Here is a 23536-nt window from a genome sequence, read left to right as displayed (position 1 = left end):
TCCCTCTTTCCATAGTTCATTTGTAGTTAGATCTGGGAAAGCACCCAGCAGTCAACAACTCCTGCGTAGTCACCTCATGACCATGCAGTTCAGCATACAGCTGATTCAGGCCATCAGGCTTGACACTGAGAAGAGCTAGAGCTGGGAATACTGGAAAGGTGGAAATTTTATTAATCTCTGACAGTAAAATGGAGCTTACCTTGCTATCTCTCTATTATTACGAAAGCCAAAGCAGACTGGCCTCTGCTTTGTAACCTCCATTTCTGACACGGAATTTCATTATCTCCATGCTGTTACAGCCATAATGGAAAAGGCATGTAAATAAGCAAAAATTTTGAGAAGTAGCATGTTCACTTGACCACTAAGTTACAAGGTAACAACACTCCCAGACCACCACCATCAGCAACAAAGGTTGCAAAAAGGGCAACTGCAAAGCCACTAGAGTTTAAGTACCTGCTGTATTTCATCAGTCTTCTTAAACAGGTCGATTAGTTCTTTGGGATTCTGTCCTAACAGCACCACCTCCTGGTGAATGCACCAAAAAAAGCCTAATAAAAATCTTATTACAAAGAAACAACCACAAATTCTCTTAAGCTCTGCCAAACTAATTTCTAAATCGTGTCTAATACATCAGATCCCATTTTAATCCTCCCCTCCTCCCTGCACTCCACTCTCCAATTTCAAGAGTATCATTCCAACTCAGAGTACATCCCTCATCCCATCAAACTGCAATGGGTACAATCCTTGCTGATGTGTTTGCCATCCCCTGATACCTACACTCCAGAAGTCTTGGCACAGACTTGTGATGAAGTACGGCAGCAGTTCTGGTTCACTGCTCTTGCACAACAGTACTGAAGACAGAACTAGCTGCTCTTCTTGTGTTTCTTACTGTTCACTGTAACAAAAGCTCAGTTTCCTCTTTGTTACAATCAAACAACAACAGAATGAGTTACTGCTGCTTTCTCATTATCACAGCTTCTTCAGGCCTCAAACAAGACCAAGACCTAACTTTACAAGGAGCAAGATATGTTAGCACCTTAGTGGGGTTTCAAATGCTCCACTACAGTTCCATGCACATGTATTAAAACCTAAACGTTACTGAATGTTGCACAAAAGGTACGAAAAGGAAATTGGCTCCACTAAAGCATGGACACCATAAAGCAGAGCCAGCAGAATGAAACCTTCAAAGAGCAAGAGCCTGTGAATAGTGAGAGGTAAATACAGGTAGCTGACAGAGAAAAATAACACCATATACGAGTAACTTGGTCAGCAAATGGCACTAGTTGTACACACTTTTATTGTTTCCCTTGCTGCAAAATCAAACTGTTATGGACAAGTTTCTGGCACAGTGGAATCATCAGCTTGTATCCATTTGGGGCGTAAGTGGACAAACTTAGCTACCCTTCAAAGCTTTACTATACCAGCTCCTTCTGAAGAAAGTCTGAGAGGAACTGATGGACCTAACGCTCACAACACTGGGGTATAGCTGTAGTTATTGGGAGAGGTGTTCGATTTCTACCTGGGACTCCTACATTCGGTTTCAAAAACAATGCTGTTTAGCATGCAAAACACCACTTCAGAAGTCAGAAAGGTGAAGACTGCTATTAAAAACCTCATGCTTATTAACTGTGGCTGTTTTCCCAGCTGCTGCAGACCCTGTCGCTGTGTTACCTGGAAGTCTGGGAAGAGAAAACTGGTGTAACGAACATGATACGATCCACGGACGCTTAGATATTATTGAAGAGGTAAGAGCTATTGCACTGGCTCCTGGACCTTAGCAAATCTCTGCCCCATACCTTTGACCAAACAAAAGAAAAAAGAATGATGTTTCTAGACACCGTCCCTTCTTGATTTTATTCTATTCAAGGTCTGACTATTTTTTTCACATGTCATGGTTTGACATAAAGCCATTATTAGCAGAAACATAAATCTTGATGAATTCTGAACAACTGACTAACCAATCACTAACTATTAAATATTAGCCTTCTCTAAGATGTTTTTAACTGTGCCTTTAATGTAACAATCTCAGAACTGAAACTTGTAAAGTCTCACATCTGCTCATGGCCAGATGTGAATTTTGCACGTGACTCCAAGGTTGACATAACACTTTCTGCTCGCTTCTGCAGACACTCGAGAGCTCAATCAACTCTATGACTGGGATTCCAGGAAAGCTGCAAAGCTTTTAATTTTTTTCCCTGGTGTCTGAAGCACTTAAGATATGTGCCCAGTGCTAACTATTGCCAGTTGGGCAGCTGCCAAACTGCACGCTTTTGATTTCTCAAATGGCAACACTACTTCTCTTGCTCTAGCCCCAGTCCTCTTCTTTCCACCCAATCAGCTCCTCCCATCTTCCATGCAGATTCTTTTCTTGGATATGATGGTGGCTCAGAAATGAGAAAGAATTAAAAGCAATTCAATGCAAAGCTCCCTCCAAGAAGTCAAATTATTGGTGATTCTTTATACAGAGGTGCTGTAATTCAACTCTTGTGAAACAAAGTTTTAACACTTCTTGCCACTAGAGGCCAGCATAACACCAGAAATATTTAAATCTGCAATGCGCACTATAAATTAAATTAGCTGTCAGGATTACGGGACATTAGATTTGCACTTCCGCTAACACATTTTGGTACAAAGCCTTCCACTTGACCAAGCCCTTTCTCCATCTGCCTCCCTTATTTTATTAGAAGGTAATAAAAACAGTGGAGCATCTAGAATCAGAAGTCAAATCGCTCCTCAACATCATCAATAAGACAACATCGAATATCCCCATTGCTCCAGGAACCAAACTTACCGACATTTTTGATGGTAAGTATCTAGAAGCATATAACCCAAGTTGAAAACTGTTGCGTATGTTATAACCAAATACATTATCTTTTCTCCCCCCGGGATGTGAAGCAAACCCCTCATTCAGTTCAGTGCAGCTAAGGCCTCAGCGGAATACTGGGTCTGGTTTTGAACACCAGGTTTCAACAACCACTAAAGGGTAGAGGCAGCAGGGAAGAAAAGGGGGGTGTGTGTGTGTGAAACAAACACCAAAAACCCAGCGAAGGAGCTAAGATACATTGTACAAACGGTTGTTAAATTGGTGATTAGTCTAAAAAATACCAAGCAGCCCATCGGAATGAGTGAGGCTGCTGCAAAGATGAAAGCTGTTTCCTTCCCCATTACAATAGTGGATAAAACAAGAACTAATGCAGCAAGGAACACTCAATGAAAAGATAATGTGAAGCTTTCTTACAAGGACAGTGAGACACTGAAATGGTATGACTGTAGTTACCCCAGCACCGGAAATTTTAAACAAACAGCACACCTCAGAACAGCAGGATGGACTAAATCTCAAGGTCTCTTTCAGTTTTAAGATCCTGTGATTCTTTTTTGTTTCATGTGTCACACACGAAACAAAAGAGGGCAACAACATAAAAAAAGAGTTGTAATTTCGATATCTTAAATCCCATTTTGACATGCAGTCCCCTCACACAAAACATGCTCCATAAACATTTTTGGAATAAATTAAGCCATTACAGAAATTATGTGGATGAGACCATCACTTCCACACAGCTTCTTATAATGCTCTGTCCTATTCATTCTCTGCCCAAATATCAATAGCACATTTAAGAAAGTGAGAGACACTCTTGAACAAAAACAAACCTCTTGTGAAAAGGTAGAGCATTCACAGACATGTTTGTGGAGTCAGTTTCGTCGGTGTTTTGTTTGTTTGTTTAAGATAGCTGTATACGGGTACATACACACGCACATACTATAGTGCACTTACATGCTAGAAGGTGAGCTGGAAGTAGACAGCAGTAGACTTTATGCTGGTGTTTTAGTTCTTGCAGTCGGCCTTATGGATCTGGTCACCATGATCGACAAGTTCTCACCAACTGCTATTCATTAAAATTTTCAATTTTCTGTGAAGGGGCAGTTCATAGGTAACAACTAAGTTACTCCCCTGCAACAATAATTTATTTAAAAAAGTATTGCAGTAAAGCGTTACAGTGAATTTGAAACAGATATCCTAAGTCAACCTTGGCATATTTGCAGCACATCTCGACTAAGTACTACCCAGATGGAGTTTGCAATAACTGACAAATGGCTAAAGAATTGCAGATAGGACCTTCTGATTTCGTGAATCAAAGCGACAATTTCCCACTTTAAAGTAGCAGGATTCGTATTTTAAATTATGTTTATCCACACAGATTGATCCTGATCTTATAACCTAAATTAATTACATGAATTCTTCTCTATACAGATACCAGCTGAGCGCTGTGAAGACAGAAGACACCTGAATATAACATCGGTAATAACGGTTATCATAAACAGCTGCACTTTTGTTCATTTAATAAGCTTGTCTTTCCAGAATTTGAGCAGGGATGAACAATCCTCAGCTGTAATTTGCCTTCTGTGTTCCCGTACTTTAAAATAAACAGGTATTTGCTTTTAGATGCTATTTCAAAGCTTTCTATTTTAAGTCTTCAGCAGCCCTGTTTATCTAAACTGCATTTCAAATACAGCATTCTCAGTAAGAAAACAAGATGAGGTGGGGGTCTCAGACTAGAGCACAGATAACCACCTTCCCATTCAAAAGCTTACTCCTTCCACGGCAAAGTGAGCACATCCTATCAGTGTAAATCAAAGAAGGTACACTACTTGCTGAAATTTTCTCTCAAGGTATGCTTAGATTGTCTGACGAAAAGGAGTGTAAGGTGTGGTCTGGCTTTGGACACAGTCACATTGCTGCCACTGGCTGAAACAGTAGTTCTTCTGCATGTCCTAGTCAGAACTGGCACTAGTCAGAATTTGTCATTTGAATGCACAGCCACTTTATTCTGTAATCTTTACACTAGTCTCTCTTGCTGTAGTGACAATGCAACACAGAATTAATTCCAACATCCATCTCCATGACCCTCCCATTTTCTTCCAAAACAAACAACGCAACTTCTAGGAAAAAAGACCTGCCTGACCTTAGCATGAGTGGAGAGAGTGCATGTATGCGTGTGAAATAAGAGAAGTTTGCACATTCCTGATTAACAACCAGTCTATTTTCACTGACCTATCTCCAAAACCTCTTCTCCCCTTGTACATTTTCTTTACATATTTCTATTTTGAGAACAAGCTGAAGAGATGTCATCCCTGCTAGCAGACAATAAAAGTTCAGAGTTCCAAGAGTCTAAGAAATCACAACACGCAAAATGAAAATACTGAGCAATAACTACAGATTACATATATCATATATAGACAATTGCTTATCAACAGCACACAAGTCCCAAACTCTCGTCTATACAACAATTTCTGATTAATCCTGTGGATTGAAGCAGAGAACTTCTACAGGAAAAGGAAGTTACATAAACTGAGTCATCACTCGCATGTAAATCAACATGAACACCAAAAAGCATAGTCTGCAAAGAGTTAGATAGCTTTAATTTCATAATCTCTTCTTACATACATATATTTAAGTCATAATCCAAAACCTTAAAACTTTAATCATAGAATCTTTACCACTGCCAACATTACTACCGCCTTGTGACAGTTGCCCTAGTGAGAATGAAATGTGGAACACATGTTCCTTAAAAACAGTCATGGAAAGAAAATGATAAAGCTTTTTTAAAACGGTCTTAAGCAGACACAAAAACTCAAGGCTATTCTCTCCACATATCAGGGAGCAGGTTAGCATGAAACCAACTCAGTGTACTATATATAAAACTTGCACTAAAATGGCACATAATGTTTATACAAAATAAAAACTTAAATCACACAACTGTGATGCTTGTTCCATAAAACAAACATATTATTTTCAGCATAATATAAGCAAAAAGAAATAATGACCTGTAATTCATGGATTGCTGATAGTATATACAGAATCCTGAGCAGAGGCCTTGATTTTTTTGCATTTGTTACCTACTGTTTTTGAACTGAAGAGAAGATATACGGAATACGATCTTTTAAAATGTAATTGATGGAGGAGAAACGCATCATTACATCTTTAGTTACGGAGAAAAAAAAGATGCTTTAAAGCAAAAACATGAAAATAGCAGCTTTTCTAAGAAAAGCTCAAGGCTCTACTTAGTCATTTCCACCACACAACTTGAGCAGGATTTTCCGGTAGTCTCCTGAAGTATCACCCTGGAAAGAAATCCAGAAAAAAGAAAAGTTGGAACACTTGTGCTTCGAAACAGAAGGGGAAAAAAGATTTAAAAAGCCTGCTAATTAGAAATCACTCAAGGACACCGTAAAATCTGCTCCTTCCATAACTGGAACAAAAATATCCATAGAAAATATATTTCTTTAGCAAATTGACTTCAGTATACAGGTTCAACTACTTACCTGGGAATAATTCACTTAAAATCTCACTGAAAAGTAAGATTTGTCTTCCAGCAAAATGTATGAAAATATGGAAATATTAATACAGAAGTCCTTTTCCTTGCAGACAACGTGGCTATTTTTCCAGGGGCAGAAAGTGAAATTACACTCTTTATTATGTTCAAACATTAAAAACAATGCTCTGGTATCAAAAGACCTAAAGGGTTTTTTTTCCCCCCACAATTACAGAACATCTCTTATGCTGTGGGCAGTGAAAATCAATATGGATGCACAGGCAAACATGCAACTCATCACAAAAGGCCCTGCTACCTGAGTTTTACCTGATACTTTTATGAGTAAAAAGTGTTCCCTGGGAGCTGCTCATTAACTAGTTTTGATGATGGATGAGGTTTGCCAATCCTTTTCAAAGAACAGTTTCAGCTAGGGCATTAATCTTATCCTTCATCTTCAGGCATGACTGAAAACTGTTTTGTCCTGCTCAAAATTATTACAATAGTGACAAAAAGAAACTTCAAAGATCAGGATAAATCCTGTGCATGTGTAAAGGACAATCCAGAAAACATTTTTGTTTATGTAAGTGCTGAAAGGAAAGAACTGCTGTCCACATATGAAAAAAAAAAAAAAAACGAATTAAGAGCTTTCTTTCCAAGGATGTTTTCAGCTCTACTTTTACAGAAATAAGAAGTAGAGTTTGCATAAACATAAGCATGCACATGCATGACCCCTATTTACTGAAAACATGTCTTCAGTAAGTCCAGCCTATTCCTGTTGGCCTGTTCCTGTTTCTGAATGGTAAAATTATTTTAATGTTGCATCAAAAGAGAATGTAAGGGTGCAGGGTGGGGGGGTGGGAAAGAGATATATAAAGCTTTTCCACCAATGTCTCACTGTTTTGTCTTTCACACATTGGTGGTTACAAGGCATGTAACTACTGTAATAGTAGCACATCTTCATTCTGGAGTTACACGGTCAGAAAAAGCTTGTACTAAGAGATCCTTTGTGGTGCCTGGGCAGAAAGACCATGTAGTTTCTGGAACAAGACTCACATCAAGGCTTTTTGGTGCACACTATCCTTCAATATATTTGCAGGATTCCCTCCAAACACCACCAAGCTGCAGTCACTCAGCGTCAACAGCAAAAGGAATAAATAGGGACTTAACAGATTTTGCACAAAAAATAAAAAAATGTAAGTGGCACCACTCACTCTCCTCCAGCTCATATTACCCTCCCTATTAACCAAGGCATCCTCTTGACCATTCCTACAGCTGTTAATAGCAGTAGCAGTTAACAGTGGTAGATCAACTGGTAAAGAATCTGAAGTTTAGTCTACTTCAAAAATCTTATTACTTTCAAGAGGAAGAGGAGGCAACCTTTTAAAAGCATGTTAGGCGCTTTTCACTCACCTCACACATGAGGTAGAGCACCATCATTACTCTGTTGGAGGACTAAGGGGTTTCTACAAGATCAATTATAGTGGCTGGGATAGAGAACAGACTTAAAACCAGATCTCTGAAACCCCTCTGGACAAATTTCCCTTTCTTTCCTTGTCTGTTAGCTTTCTCCTGTCTTTTGCTCATTCAGCCTCTATGCGAAAGCAAGTGCTGTCTGTTCTCTGGCGCTTCAGCCTCCACTCTCCTGAGAAATGCAGCAAAACAAACACAACCAACTACACTCAGTCTATGTTCTACTAGCAGAAAGGATGCATGGCAGGGAAGATAAAATCTCCAAGTCTTACAGTGATATCTGTGTAGAGAGATCTGCCATACATCCGTTTGTATTCTGCACGTATGTCCAGCAGGTCCACTTCACTGCGTGATACCATGATTCGAATCAGAGTCCTGTCTTTTGTTCCCACGCCCTGAAACAAACAAAACAACAACAGAATGCATTAATAATGTGTGGAAATGCTGGATGATACAGCAGTAGTAAAAATAAAATAAATCATCACCCCACAAACAACTGTTTACTAGCATAACCCCACTGACTTCAATAAGGTTGAACACAATGTGGTCTATCATGCTTTAATAAATTAAATTTACTGTTAAGACACTAACAATCATTTCTCTGCACAAGATCAGTTAGAAAAAGCGGGTGTCAGAGAGATGGGACAGTTTGGCAAGTTTAATGGCCTATTTCAGCCATACCTCCCTACTTGAAAGGTATCAATTTCAGTGAGTCTTAAGCATATTTGTGAAGAATTCCTTTGTTTAAGGTATGTTTGTATGCATCTTTTTGTTAAGCACATCAAATTAGCTAGATTTTTTCAGCCTTTTGTAATAATGACTGCATCTTGTTAGTCACATGCCCACCAAAAAATGTAGTACCTTCAGGTGAACATTTAATTCCAATGAGCTGTACAAGCATTTGTAAAGAAAGGAACACTACAAGTTTATGCATCTTTTCACAGCCACCTACCTTCATAGCCTTCTGTAATCTCTCTGCAAAAAAAGCTGGTGTGTTCTTGAGGCACTTAACTGAAAATAGAAACAGTATTACAGAAATCAGGTATTTTTCCTCAATCAGAAATCACAGTCGTTTTTTGAGCTTACCCTGAGAATCAAAAGCTTTAATTTTATGCAAACAAACACTTGATACAATGCAGCTCCTGCCCCCTCAGTCAGTCACTGAAGAGATTTTTAATCCAGACAGTAGCTGCAATAAAACTAAAGAGCATACTACACTTCATGGCTCAAAGCAAACTTTGTCGCTAGAAACCACCCAGTGTGAAGCAGCCATAATGAAGCTTTAATGACCAGATTCTTGCTTATAAAGGGAAAAGAGACAGAAGGGGGCAGAAAGCTTGAAGGAACGCATAGTTAGAGGTGCTCTTGGCTTTTTCCTAATTTAAGAATTTTTAGACCATGCATCTGCAAGGAACACCAAATTGAAGTCCTGCCTTAATACAACTGAGAAGCTACCTATGACAGAAACCTCATCTTTATTTTAAAGTTAGTTACACTTTTTCTTATTTCAGCCACAAAGTCCACCAGGACTCCTGAAAAAATTTTGATGTGCTTATTTAGTAATGACTGCATTTTATATTTAATTAGCACAGTTCATTAGAAATCTGAAAAATGAAAATCTAAATCAAATTACTGTCATGTTAATCGAGATAATGAAAGAATCCTCCATCACTCATCAGAATTAAAACCTATACATTGATCCTATGCTGGTTATAAGTAAACAATCATGCAATTTGTAGCAAACTACACAGAAAACAAACCACACCTGACTTATATTTATAGCACAAAAGGGTATCAAAAGCAATCATGTAAAATCAATACAGAACAAAAAGGGTAAACCTAAATACATATTTCACAGCAACACACATTCCATATAAGAAAAAGTACTTTTCTGAATAGGAAAATGTAGATGAGAGATAGCAGTTCACCACCCACAACTGTCAATGATATGTATAATACAATTCAAAAACGAATGACAAATGAAATGCATGGTTTTTTTAATCACTGTATTTAGCTAAAACCACACACTTGCACTTCAGAGGTGTTTGAAGATGTTACTGTAAGTTACCAGCTGTACAATCCAGAAAGCTTTAAAGAAAGCAAAATTAAATATTTGCAATTAGAAAATCTTTTTTCCTGAAAATAAGGTTCACAGAACAAAGAATACTAAAATCATTGCCTGACATGGATACGTGTCTATATACATATATATATGCACATATAAAGAAAAACAAAAATCTATTTGATAAAGGAGTTATTCAGTGAATATTAGTGACAATTCTTGCTCAAAAGGTTATTGACTTGTTTGCAAGCTACTGTCCCAATTCTGAGTCTCTACCTACATGATGACCTGTCAAGTGACTGCGAAGTTCCATGGAGTCAAAGGACTTCCAAACTCTGACAGTACAGTTTCTTTACTGAGGCCATCTTTTTCTACAAGCACTGGGAAATACTTCTTTTCCCTAAGTTTGGTTTTCTAACAATATTTTTTGAGGTGACAAATTCCAAATCCTGGAAAAGGTCTGTAAATGCATCACACCAACAGAGGTGGACCCAGTCTGGTCATTAAAAGGCCACTGCAGCGACAACTTGGCCAAGTAAACGAAGAACAATTGTTCACATATGCTTTTATGAGGCTTTAGAAACTTCCGTTGAAAAAATCTGTTGCAGCTGAGCCAAATGTCCTCTCCCATCTTGTTTCAGTGATGCAAAATACATTTTTCCTATTTATTTTGGTAGAAGCTTTTTTTTGATTTTTTTGTTACATTACTTTTCTAGTCACTACCATATTCATAGCCAAAGAACAACACTTTAAAAGCATCATCTCTAGATACCACTGTAAATTCACAGTAATAAACAGGAAAAGCAATGGAGATGTAAAGAAGCAGTCTTGTCTAAGAGACAAGAGACAAAAGATGAGACAGACAAAGAGGTCCACAATTCTATCTAGAATAAAACATTCCAAATAAAGCTACTTGACAACTTGAGGTCTTGCCCCAACCTCACGGAAACTAATGACTACCTCCCAAGGGACAACAGTAGACTTAAGGTAAGAGTCTTTACTCTTCAGAAGTACCGGAGGCACTTAAAAATGAATATTTAACAGAGCTGTAACCACAGGAAATGTAGAAAAAATAACTCCTTTGCAACCAAATTTAACTTTTCTTACTACTAAAATGAGCTAGAGGTAAATAATTAGAGGGTTAATGCCTATATTTTGCTTGATTCTGAAAGATGTTCCAAATGCTCCATTCCCACTGATTCAGTGGTTGGTACAAGTTCTCATCATTTCTTAAAATAATGCCAAGTATAGTTAAGAATTCTCTCACCATTTTAACGTGAAATTTAAGTTCTGCAGCTGTCTAAAGCAAAAGTTTCATCTGTCATTCTGAGGTGAATTAAATGCTCTGCTTTACTAACCACACACAACTTCACAGAAAGCTCAACATAAAAAGCAGAAAAATGGAATTATTGCTTAAGAACATCCTTAGCTGGAATCACAGATGCCACCACCTCAGCCAGTTGCAGTGGAATACCAGGAATGAACTTGCTAAGATGACACATACCTACTGCCAGCATGCCCTTTTCCAGGTCTCCAGACATTTCACGACATATACTGTTTTCAATGTCCCGGTTACACATTCTCTGGTACTCACTGAAGACTGTTAGTGAAAGAGCAAAAATGCAGGAGTCAGTCTCACAAAAAGAGATGGCACTGGTGCATGCTGGATGGCTTCATTTCCATTGCACCTCTCAACTTGATACTGTGTAATAGTTACACAAGTTTTATCATCTCAAAGACTAAGTTGTCAACCATATTGTTCTATTTACATGTCATCATGCTCCTTCTAGCTTGTCTAGTTCAGTCCTTGTTTTTAAATGGCTAGATCAAGAAACCACTGTGAGGGAAATAATAAAATCCTTCTAGGAAGCTTTGGGTGTCAATAAAATTAAGAAGAAAATATTCAGGTTTTTATCTACACACCCATCCCTTTCCATATCCATATCCCCCTCCATTGTGCTCTGCTTCAATATGTAGCGCATTTCAAAAGTTCTGTACAGTTAGAAAAACATTTCCACCACTATAGACTGATGTAACACCTCATCACTAGTAAGTAGAAGGGGAAGGAAAGGATTGCAATTTTCTTGTGCATACACAAGCACAAAGTGAAACAATTCTAGTTTTTCAATGCTTTCATCAGAGAAACGTTTTGAACTGTGCAGCTCTTGTCTACCCTTTACCTCAGGCAGAATTCACCCTGCTTTCCATTGAGGTATCATTATACTGATTTTACAGATGGGAGAAATTCAGATGCAGAGCAGTACTGTATGTTTTTAGCATTTTTATAATTTTTTATCAGAATCCAGTTACTGTTTATATAGAGGACACCGTTACCTGCTCTGAGGTGGGCCCTGCTTCTTGCACACAGAATAGCATTGAATTTGGATTCGTCAGTTCCTAGACGGTTCTCTCCAGCTGCATATAGCTCCTAAACACCAAAGGGAATTCACACTTCATTACTCAGAAAAGCAGTCAGTGTGAAAATCTGAGTTACAAACCTGCTTCCCTACAGCCTCCTCCTCCTTTTATACTTATTTCTTAGTCAATGTACTGCTAGAAAACAGAAGCAAACAGTAAACAGTATCTAGTTCTAACCTTCCTACAGTATCCTATGCCTGCAGTCTTCCTAGCTTACTGATGCAAAAGTGCTCGAACACAAGAGCTCCAGATTACTAAAGGGGGGAAAGTTGTTTAAAAAGTACCTGAAAACCGTTCTACCTAACAGGGCTTAAATCTAGCTTCTTTTTTACTCCTCTAGGTACGTTCTGGGATGTTCTCACCTTTTGGCAAAGGCATACTGTGTAGAAAGCTAATTACATTACTATTTATATGACAGTAGTGTGCTGAAATGATCCAGGGTTTTTCTCTTTGCTATGTGGTGACATAGAACACACACAAAAAACTAACAGGGCATGAGTTACTAGGACCAACTATCTTATTTGCCGAAAAAAATCAGAGTTCCTTACATAACAGGCAAAGGCCAATACAGGTGATGAATTAAAATTTAATCCACATACATATCACTTCAATTCTTTTTGGACCATTCCCTTACTAAGCAGCACAACGGAGTCACCCAATACCTGGAAAAGACAGATAACTGACAGAATGAGAGACCAAAAAAGCCCCTATGGACTCTTCTCCCAAGAGCTTCATCTCTGTAACAGAGCTACATTTCTCTAATGCTCTGTCAGAGCTTTTCATATTACTTCCATCCACTGAAACATATGCACTACATAAGAAGAAATCACAAGGTATCCAAAACTAAGAGAAAGCAGAAACCACCAGTCAAATTTCAGTGTATTGAATTCACTATACTTAGAAATTATGGAGAATTTCTACTGACCTGCACATCTCTTTGGACAAGAGACATGTCAACAGTTGTACTTTCATCTCTGTTTCCCTGAAAGAATTTGAAGATACAGAAATGTTACTAGTGGCTTTTTTGGTTTGGTTTTTTGTTTAGTTTATTTAAAAAAAAAACCAAAAACCAAAAAAACAACCTATAAACACACAAACCCCAAACTCCTGGTATGCATGTACCTGAGAAAGTGAAATTAAAAGCCTCTGAAAGTGTCCAGATGTGTCACTTTTTATTGCTTCCTCCAGAGTTTTCTTAAATTCTGAAAGAAAGACACAGTCATGAATCATCATATACCCCTGCTCACTTTCTAAATTCATATTGTCAGTCAGTGACTAAGGAAAAAAAATGTTGATGAAACTGTAACAAATCTAACCTGCTTTATAGACCCTGTTGAGTTCCTGGATATGCTCATTACTGCGAGAAGCTAAGATTTCCACAAGGCAATCTTCATCTGTGCCAACACCCTAAAACAAAGCATAAGGAGAAAACACACTCTTCAAATTCTCATATCACTTCTACAATCTAGTACAAAAGAAATGTTACAAAATTCTACAGCAAAATACATTTCAGAATATAATCTTTTTCTAAAAGTCTAAGCAAGTAGTTCAAATGCTACTTATAATGTTTGAAAGACATAGATATGTATTAAACATGCAAATTGATGATGATTAAAATATTTAATCAAAATTTCATTTTAAAATGTTATCCTTCACGCCAGATTTTAGGCATAAGATTCAATTTTTCCCACCATTAAAGGTGGATTTGATAATTCCAGTAGGTAACTTTCACTAACTAATAGATAGCAGCTGCAATTACATTACAACTAGTAGTATTTCATCCTCTTAACTACTTTAAAATTGCAGCCAAAGATCATGTATATATATCTACTGACACAATAATGGAAACATTTATTTTACCTTCATTTAAACATTGTTCTGACATACAAATGTTTGACTTGCTTTTATTTTAAAAACCTAAATGTTTATAAAATAGTCTGATTGCTTTAAAAAGAAAGTACACAGTACTTCCATAATATTTCAGAAAAGGTTCAGCATGGGCTAGGAAAATACACTTTTGAAGAGGAGAAAGAGATAAAAAGACCTGACCAAAATCTTTATGAACCTAATTTTCTGAACTGTTCTTGAGCACTGAGTGTAAAATCACTGGAAACTCTAAGTTGAGTGGTTTTACAATCAGATCCATCACAGCTCAAAGCAAAAACCCAGAACCAAAGGCACCCCACACAGTAGATGACTTAAGAGAGCCACGTCGGTGGCTTACTCAAGAATAGTAATAAATCAATTAATAAATCAATTTAAAATAATATGTAATAAATCAAGAGACTGCTAGAACTCAGTTTCTGCCTTTTTTCTGTATTTATTAACATACTTCTGTTACAACACAAACTTATTAGTCTTTACCTTTAACCTACGGGAATAACATTTCTCAATTTCACTATTATACACCTCCAAGAAATGGGGTACAGATCAGTCAAACAGTGGGTTGAATATGTGGATGGAAAAAAAGGTAATGTAAGATCAAGCTTTTGAATGACTACCAAAAATTTTATCAGCTCAAATATTTCCACTATCTTATAAATTTCTATTTCCTACACAAACCTTTATAGCTTCCTTGATTTCATAAGCATCAAACATGACAGGTGTCTTCATCATTGCTAAGATTGTCCTCTCAAAGTTACCTGATAGCTCAGACTTGAGATCCTTGATCAAATCCTAATGAGAAGCAAAAACAAAGAAAAAATCCAAAGACCAAACTTGACAAAAGTAAACACCAAAATTATGGATTAGACTTCTTTATGTGTAAACATCAATAATACATCTTTGAAGTAAAGCTATTCTACTTAACACTAAAACAATATGTACCTCTAGGTAATTACTGTCAAATTAAATAGACTGCGCAGACCAAAGAGTCAAAGTAACTATTTAGCAGAGAAACTGCTTTATATGTTTCATCTGAAACACTGCATGAAAAAGTCGAGTGGGTAAAAGTAGAACCCTAAACAGGCTACGAGTTATGAATCATCTCCCCCTTAAGCTACCGCCAATGTTTTTTTCCAAACATTCAAGCCTTCTGACTTCTAGTGAAGTAATGTAGGCTCTTACTTATTTTTCCTTCTGTTCTCATGGTGTATTTACCTTTCCATAAGCTGTTTTGAAGGACAGGATGATCTGCTGTCGTTGCTTGTTTGAACGATTTCCAAGACAATCGATAATGGCCTGCTCATCAGTTCCTGTACATGCACACAAGATTCCACAGAATAAGCATGCATGTCATGTGAGGACTCAGCTTCTATTTCCATTTGATCCTGTCTCTTTTAAACCCAACCGAAGGACATACATGCCTTTAATTCATCCTCCTGTGTACAGCCACAGAACTTCAAGCTCTACTCCCAACCACAAACACAGTAAGGATACAAAAAACTACAAAACCAAATACAAAACTCATGATGTTGTTTACGCCACCATGAACTTCCAGTAATTCTTCTGATACCCAAGAATAACCGCATGTGAACTAGCCCACTCAGTACACACGTAACAATGGACAAAGATCAGTGCTAAATCAAAGCTGCGATTCTACTTTTAACTGAAATGTATATCCACAGACTGCTCACCAAATCCCTTCATAGCCTTTCTTAAGACTTCTGCATCCTTCAGAGGGTCAAATCCCAGTGCATCAGTGATCGTGCCTCTGTTTCCATGCTAAAATCAGACCAAGTTGAGTTGCGTATTAGTGTTAATCAGTAAAAGGACTGTGTTTTACTACTTAGAAAAGATGACCACTGCTACCAATTTTTTTTTTGTTAGGAAAGTCAAGAAAACCCCAGCCTTAAACATTTTTTTCATTTCTACACCCAAATTATGAGAAAATACAAGGTCAAGAAGGTTCGTTGGTATTAAATCTGCTGTCCAATTAATTAAGGTTCGGTGAACCCCTAGTATCAATACATGGTATCAGTACAGGCTGGGGGATGAAAGAATTGAGAGCAGCTCTGTGGAGAAGGACTTGGAGTACTAAAGCATGAAAAGCTGGATACGAGCTGACGATGTGCGCTCGCAGCCCAGAAAGCCAACTGTATCCTGGGCCACATCAAAAGAGGTGTAGCCAGGAGGTTGAGGGAGGTGATTCTGCCCCTCTAGTCTGCTCTGCTGAGACCCCACCTGCAGTGTTTTGTCCAGCTCTGGAGCCCTTAGCACAGGAAGACATGGACCAACTGGAGCAGGTCCAAGAGGGCACAAAAACGATCACAGAGATTGAACACCCCTCCTATGAGGAAAAGGTGAGAGAGTTGGGGTTGTTCAGCCTGAAGAGAAGGCTCCAGGGAGACCTTATTGTGGCCTTCCAGTACTTAAAGGAGACCTACAAGAAAGACGGGGACAAACTTTTTAGCAGGACCTGTTGCAATAGGACAAGGGGTAATCATTTTAAAGTAAAAGAGGGTAGATTTAGACTTACATGTAAGGAAGAAATTTTTTGCAATGAATGTGGTGAAACACAGGAACAGGTTGCCCAGAGAGCTGGTAGACACCCCATCCCTGGAAACATTCAGTGTCAGATTGGATGGGGCTCTGAGCAACCTGATCTTCTTGAAGACGGCCCTGCTCACGCCCAAAGAGGCTGAACTAGATGATCTTTGAAGGTCCCTTCCAACCCAAACTATTCTATGATGCTATGAAATTGTATTTACAAATGGCAATACTTAGGTTAGGAAAGGCAAATTTCATTAAATTTGAACTCAAGTCAAATCTTTCTTCTTGGATACTGTGGTATAGGAGTATTTATTTCAAGTCATGTGAGCCTATATTGCTTGTGTTTGGAGAGGATCCATCTCTCTCTTTAGTCAAACTTCTTTTCACATCTTTCTTTTCATTTTTAGGGTGGATTTACACTTATATACACAAAGAAAATGTAGAGAAACATATACATGGTCACATTTCAAAACAAAAGTACTTAATGCTCTTACCGTTACAGGAGAAACTGCAGGCCCTGTAGGTCCTTGGTATGAGGGTGTAGATGGATTCACAGCTGGGCCTGGTGGATAATTTGGCATGGGCTGCTGCCCTCCGTAAGTTGCTGGTGGTTGAACTGGATAGCTCATAGGCTGCTGACCAGGTGGTGGTGTGGGCTGGCCTGGCACAGCACCACCCGAGAATCCTGGGTAAGCTGGCATTCCAGATGGTGGATTTCCTCCAGGTGGAGGATACCCTCCATAAGAGGGCTGTTGTCCTGGAGGAGGTTGTCCAAAGCCACCTGGAGGGACTGGGGGATAGCCCCCAGGTGTTGAAGGATATGCGCCTTGTGGTATGTTTGTCCCTCCAAAGGTCCCTGCCAGGTTGGATGCCTGCAATGACAACCGATAAAGCAAGAGACAGGAAGGTGTACAAACGGTTGAGTTTCGATAATGTGCTTAATACAATACAACCTCCCTTCCTGCCAACACAGATAGGTAGTTCTGCATCCACAAAAGAACTCTGCAATAACTACCAGCAAGCAAGATTGAAAAAAAACCCCTGTATTCAGTTGACACTTGCTTTACTGTATTCATCAACTGCCATACACTAAGAAGCAGAACCCACAGACCCATACCTGCCACTGTGTCCAGGACTACACACCACTCCCAAAGAAGAGGGCCAGTAGCCACACACCTCTATTCTAAATACTTAACACCAATTAATCTCAGCATCACAAAACTATGTTTATCCTTTCTCGGTCCATGGCTGCCTTACATGACCACACGATCATCTGAGTGAAGGGATTTTATTACGAGCAGCCTCTGGCTGGTTTATGATGCACTAGATGCATTAGCAGTTTACAGCTAGCAAGAGTTCCTGGACTATGTTTGGAAAGGCATCTGCAGAAACTGCCACAAAGATACTCCACTCCACATGCAATATCATCTTCCCGTGTGACACACTTGGATCCTCTTCTACAGAGGAACCTGAAGAACATCAAATGATGATTACAGTGTTCTCAGAAGCTAGTTGCTGCAGATATTGTTATGTACACCCTAGAGAAATTGTTGCTCATTTTGTCTGCCGGCTGCCAAATCACTTAATTTAATAATTGCCTCAGAAAGGCAACTATAATGCAAATTTCTTCCTAGAAACTGCATATTCATCATGGAGCCTATCAAATTTCTGAAGACTAAACTGTCATAAGTGTCACTCACTTCTATGCAAAAAAAAAAGAAAAATCACATTATAAACATCTGCATTTTTTTCAATCCATGTAAAAGGTTTTTACTGCTGTCTGTTACCATCAGTGCTTAGAAGAAAGGGACAGCTTATCCTATATTCTTTTCAGAGATGAGTCACTGATACCTCAAATCACAACAGCCTTGTTCCAGACTGCCCAAAATCCAGGTAATAGGCAAAATCTGGACTGCGTCTGCCAATGTGAATATAGTAACAGTGGATACTCAGTGCTAATAGCCTGTTCCCCTAGTCTTCTGCACAGCAAAAGCCAAGTTGTAGTACTTTTACATCCATGACTTTTGAAGTTAATCTCTTAAATCATCATTTAACTCGTGGTCTGCTTTCCTAAAATTATAAATTGATTGCGGTAAACGTTTTCTTCAATAGATGATACTGAATGCTCAAAAATAAACAGAACAGACATAAAGTCACAGAACTCAAGCAATAAACTTCTCAGCAACAATGCCAGAAACACACCTTTGCACTTAAGGAAGTCACAGTAAAACACAAAAAAACGAAAGCAAACTCACCATTCCAGCCATGTAGTTGGGATTGAACTGATTGGCATAGCCAGACACATTTTCTAGACCAATTGGAGGTGGATTTGAAGGTGGATTTGAAGGCGGATAGACAGCACCACCCCAAGGATTGCTACCTGAAATCAAGCACAGATGTGCTGAAACAAGCCTTTTTTAAACGTACTCCTTTTACCTTACATTTCTGATGTCATGTTTGTTCAACACTAGCAGTTTGGGAGAATGAAAATCAACTGAAGAGGTGAAGGGTGACAGTGCAACTATGATATAAAGAGAAGCCTCACTGGGTATGTCTAACCATATTTCTAACTACAGTAGTTGAACTTGTAAACTCTCATTTAAAACCTATTTGAAGGTTAACACGGTTAATAAGGTAAACACCATATTTTGTGTAGAGAGTAGTTTGTCTTAAACTACAAAGTTGCCTGGGTATTCCAATAGAAAGATACTATTAATTCCTTTTAGACGGCTAATTTGAGATGTCTACAGAGCATGACACAGTACATTCACAGCTACCAAAGTCACAAAACTTGGCTGCACACAGCAGTACTATCTTATCTGCAGAGCAGTCTAACTAAGCCAGAATGTTCTCCTGAAAAATAGGATTTATCCTCCCAGGCAAATTCAGCTTCACTCTGTACACTGCTTTCCATTACCGGTTCGCTTGCCTAACTCCACATTTCACCATACTCAATGCCTCCAGTTCGTTCTTTCTACCAACAATACTAACAACTGTGAAGTTCATTACCAATGACTATAAAGTTTACCCTGATAACAAGCAGCAGTTACGTATTTCAGCTTTATATAATTTATATCATTTTTAACAGCCCTGTACCTTCTATATACAACCATCTGCCTAAGAACAATGAATTAGGGATAATGTAACAATTAAAGTCCTAATATTTCGTGGGATATGGTTTTAAATTGTGTGACTGATTTCTCCCTGTACTCATTTTTCTCACTAGCTGCCTTCAAGACTCAGTACCAACAGGACAATGTAACTCATTTTTGTCAAATTATGACCATATCCTAGTGCTATGTGCTTCGCTTGAGATGAATGAAAATGGACCTTACATGAGCATAGGGTAGAGCATATATAACATATATTAGAATTCCCAGCTGAGATACAATAGGACTTAACAGGAGAGCACAGAAAGCTTCAGTGAGTCAAGAAAATGTTCCATGGTCTTGTTTTTCATCCATGTCACCATTCTACTCCCGATAGGTCCACCACTGCCATTTAAGGTTTACTTCACCTAAACAACTTACCTGGGGCTGCTGGTGGATATCCTCCCGCTGGGGGATAGCCAGGATAATTCATTGCAAAGATCTGGAAAATATGTGTTGTAGTTATTTTCTGTAATGCTTCATTAATTACACCACAGAAAATTAACAGGCAACATCTTTGCAGTAGCCAGTTACCAAAATTTAGACTTAAACTGCACAAGTCATGCAGGCTTTTCACTTAGAAACCTCTTCCCATTTCCTTTTGCTGTACCAATAAACATGTTCAGATATCTAAGCAGCTGTAAAGTCACTCCTCAGACTACTTTTCCCAGTTTTGTTACTACTCACTGCTCTTTTTGTCTATTGCAGTGTTAAGGATGTATTATTTGAAAATGCTTATTTTACTGCACTATTTAAGTTTCCAAAAGTTTACAACCCACACAGAACAGTCTTATTAATCAAGAGCAGAAAATTATCTCACAAACAGGCCATGACTTCAGGTGAGTAATTGTATGAGAAATTGGAAGGCATTTAAATGCAAACGGCTGCAAAAGTACAAGGTCAGAGTAAGAAGGGAAGGGATACGCTTCATGCTTACAGCACTGAAGGGCTTACTGAAAGGATAAAGATCACCAAAACAAACTGGATGTCTCAGAGTTGATAGTGTCAGCACAGAAGTGCACAAAGTCATTAGCTGTCCAAAACAGAAGTGGAAGAAAAAAGGGAAGGACTAGTAAATGAAGGATAAAACAAGTATTATTTTCCAGAATACAGAAAGCCTTATTTTAAACAGAACAACTATCAGGAATAATGGTAAAAGTAACTCAAGGAGCTCGTTCAAGATGAAGAAAACTTCCACAATTAGTCTTAGCTTTTTCAAGGTTATTTTTAGTGTCAATTCCTGGTCTATTTTTAAACGGCTGTGCAAACAGTATCTCTCTCCTTTCTTTCCCTTAAGGCACTGTATTTTGCATCTGGCTTGTTTTACAGTGTTTTGCAGCTGTGGAGTTTTGTTTTGGGTTTGGTGGTGGGGGTGGTGGTGCGCTGTTTTTGTGGGATGGTTTTCATTTTGCATAATCATGTTAACTTCCCTTTCTGGTTTGCATGGCTCTTTTGCCTAGCAATAGTGTAATGGAAAACCACCTTATTTTAACGAACTGTTTGGACTTCATGCTGCATGTACTCATTTAAAGTCAAATAGAGAGAAATGAACTAAGAGAAATTACAGTGAAAAGACAGACTAAAAGTTATAACCCTACCTTACCTCTACTCCAGTGTGTAAAGTGCCCACAGATTCGACAAATAAGTGAACGCAGTTTCTCAGCATTAGAAAAAATATGTTTACCAGAAAATCTACAAGGGATAACTTTACCCAGAAAAAAAAAAATATTTCTGTGCATGCAAATTTAAGTATTGCCCTTCCATTTGTACCATTTGTTCATTCTTCATCTCCCCTAAGAACAAAGGTGCAAGGTGGGGTCTGATAGGGATATAACCATTACTCCTTTTTCCTCTTCTGATGGGTGTAGAAGTTAACAGTTCCACCAGCTCCACATATGAGGAAACCAAGCAGGATGGACAGCTGGGAAACTTTTTGACATTTTATGGAATCAGGCTTTAAATCAGTAAACTGTCAATCACAAATGGCTAGATTTAACCTCAAGAAAGGTCCAGGGAAATCAAAGCCACCCACAACCATCATGGCCCAATTCTGCATATTCAATTGGAAGAACAGACTACAGATTAGCTAACGTGACACAGTTCATAACCAGATTGTATGTGAAGAGTAAAGGCTCACAGACATTTTTACATTGTTATCAGGTGCTTAGAACAAGCTCTCATAATATGATAATTGTTTTCCCCACATTCTCCTCAGCCTTGGTTTTCAATGAGATCTTTCACTGCAGTGCTGTCTAGGAGTTTTGAAATAACCTAAATATCAAGGCTGCTAGAGCTGAAAAGACAATATGCTTTTGATTACACAAGCATTTCTCCATGTAATTTTTCATTTCATATGCAAACACAGTGCATAAGACCTACAGCACCAAATCCAGCATATAATTACCGTGTAATATACGCAAGGGATCACAATCTCTACTTGCAGCAGTCAGAGAGATTAAGTTTATTTTTCCAGGTGTGCCCAATGCATATCCTATGTTAAGATTTGGTTCCTTTCTGTCTGTGTCCCTTTTTAATGCTAGAAGCTAAATCTCGGAAAAAAGTTTCTGACGGTCAACCCTGCAGTTCATGAAACAATGGATTTTTACTTCTGAATATTCATTGATGCTAAATAAAGAGCAAAAAGGTATGGCAGCAGCCGCATGGGGTCTTTTTTCTAGGGAAACAACATTCAAGCCTGCATATCTTCAAAATGTAATGCACTTCAATGCAGCTTTACAGAACTTGACAAGAAGTCAACTGTGTTAATGAAGTAGTTGCAAAATCAGGTTATAGAAACCATCCAAAGAGCACTTGCAAGGTACTGATAGCCCAAGGTAATCACTGCTAGAGACAACGCCTGCTCTTACCCATACAAGGGCTGATAAGACCGCAAGTCATGAGGCCAAAAAGGAAAAACTCACATTACTGATTAGAGCTGAAACCAAAACACATATTCTCCTCCTTTGTTGGAAAAAGAGCAGGCAGCTTCCTCTCTCCTGGCACTTCCATGCTCCTAACAGCCTGCACACAGGTGTGTTTGCTTGCTGGAGGGAGCTGCCGGGCCCCAGCCACACGTTCAGATGGCACATCTCCAGGCAGGTATGGGTACGTGAAGTGCAGACAGGCCAGCAAAAAAACCCAAACCAAACCAAAACAAGAAAAAAAATCAAGGTGGCAGCCTGGCATTTCAAGAACCTTGTTACATCAGGAACTGGCATTAGGTACTAAAATAATAACAAAAAAAAAAAAAATCACCCCCCAAGTCACTCAAAAAAACAAAAAAAGAAACCCATAACCCAGATTCTTAGCATGCATAATGCTTATTGGTCAATGTGTACATTTTTTAAATTATAAATTACTGCACCATTGAAATGATTTTTTTCCTTCATGTGCAATCATAACTTTTTACAAAAAGGCTTGTTGGTCTGAGTGGGGGTTTTTTGTGTTAGAGGGTGGGGAGCAATGGGATAGGCTTGTTTTTCTAAGCAAGGTTGGTTGCTTGCTTTTAATCCTATGAAGACTATTCCTTTCAAATTGAAAAGAGATTAAAAGAGCCTTTTGGCAATTAAAAGTGGGTTGAGAAACAATGGCTAACTTCATTAACAATCTGAAAAAAGAAGTCTATATAAAAAAATATAGCTATATATCTATTAAAATATATCTAAATCTAAAATTGTGTATAAAGTATTGTATAA

At 38.4% G+C, this 23536-nt stretch overlaps 2 protein-coding genes across 2 annotated transcripts in view; one reads left to right on the top strand and one right to left on the bottom strand.

Moving 5' to 3' along the window:
- PLAC9 (placenta-specific 9) overlaps window positions 1-2837 on the top strand; it is a 10231-nt gene extending 7394 nt beyond the window's left edge. The window contains exons 2-3 of the mRNA XM_010144392.1: window positions 1645-1745; window positions 2685-2837. Coding sequence (XP_010142694.1) covers window positions 1645-1745; window positions 2685-2837 — 254 coding nt within the window. The remainder of the gene's footprint in view (window positions 1-1644; window positions 1746-2684) is intronic.
- A 3223-nt stretch (window positions 2838-6060) lies between these two features.
- Window positions 6061-20274, bottom strand: ANXA11 (annexin A11). Its single transcript, XM_010144382.1, has 14 exons — window positions 20223-20274; window positions 18948-19072; window positions 17187-17564; window positions 15837-15924; window positions 15361-15455; window positions 14824-14937; window positions 13578-13668; window positions 13384-13463; window positions 13187-13243; window positions 12178-12271; window positions 11348-11443; window positions 8734-8792; window positions 8054-8176; window positions 6061-6120 (listed from the first exon to the last, which is right to left on the bottom strand). The coding sequence occupies exons 1-14, from the start codon at window positions 20272-20274 to the stop codon at window positions 6061-6063; spliced, it is 1512 nt and encodes a 503-aa protein (XP_010142684.1).
- Window positions 20275-23536: the final 3262 nt, after the last annotated feature.

The sequence above is a fragment of the Buceros rhinoceros genome, unplaced genomic scaffold (genome assembly GCF_000710305.1).
Source record: "Buceros rhinoceros silvestris isolate BGI_N320 unplaced genomic scaffold, ASM71030v1 scaffold2281, whole genome shotgun sequence".
In the NCBI taxonomy this organism is placed as follows: domain Eukaryota; kingdom Metazoa; phylum Chordata; class Aves; order Bucerotiformes; family Bucerotidae; genus Buceros; species Buceros rhinoceros.
Note: the sequence above shows the minus strand (reverse complement) of the source record. Positions and strands in the feature narration are given on the sequence as shown.

Excerpts from the sequence above, each read along its gene's own strand:
- ANXA11 (XM_010144382.1), bottom strand. The coding sequence starts at position 20,274 with ATGAATTATCCTGGCTATCCCCCAGCGGGAGGATATCCACCAGCAGCC. Across the intron at positions 17,565-18,947 it reads CCAACTACATGGCTGGAATG|GCATCCAACCTGGCAGGGAC; the intron begins GTGAGTTTGCTT and ends TTGTCATTGCAG. Across the intron at positions 11,444-12,177 it reads CAGGGCCCACCTCAGAGCAG|TCTTCAGTGAGTACCAGAGA; the intron begins GTAACGGTGTCC and ends TTTCACTAACAG.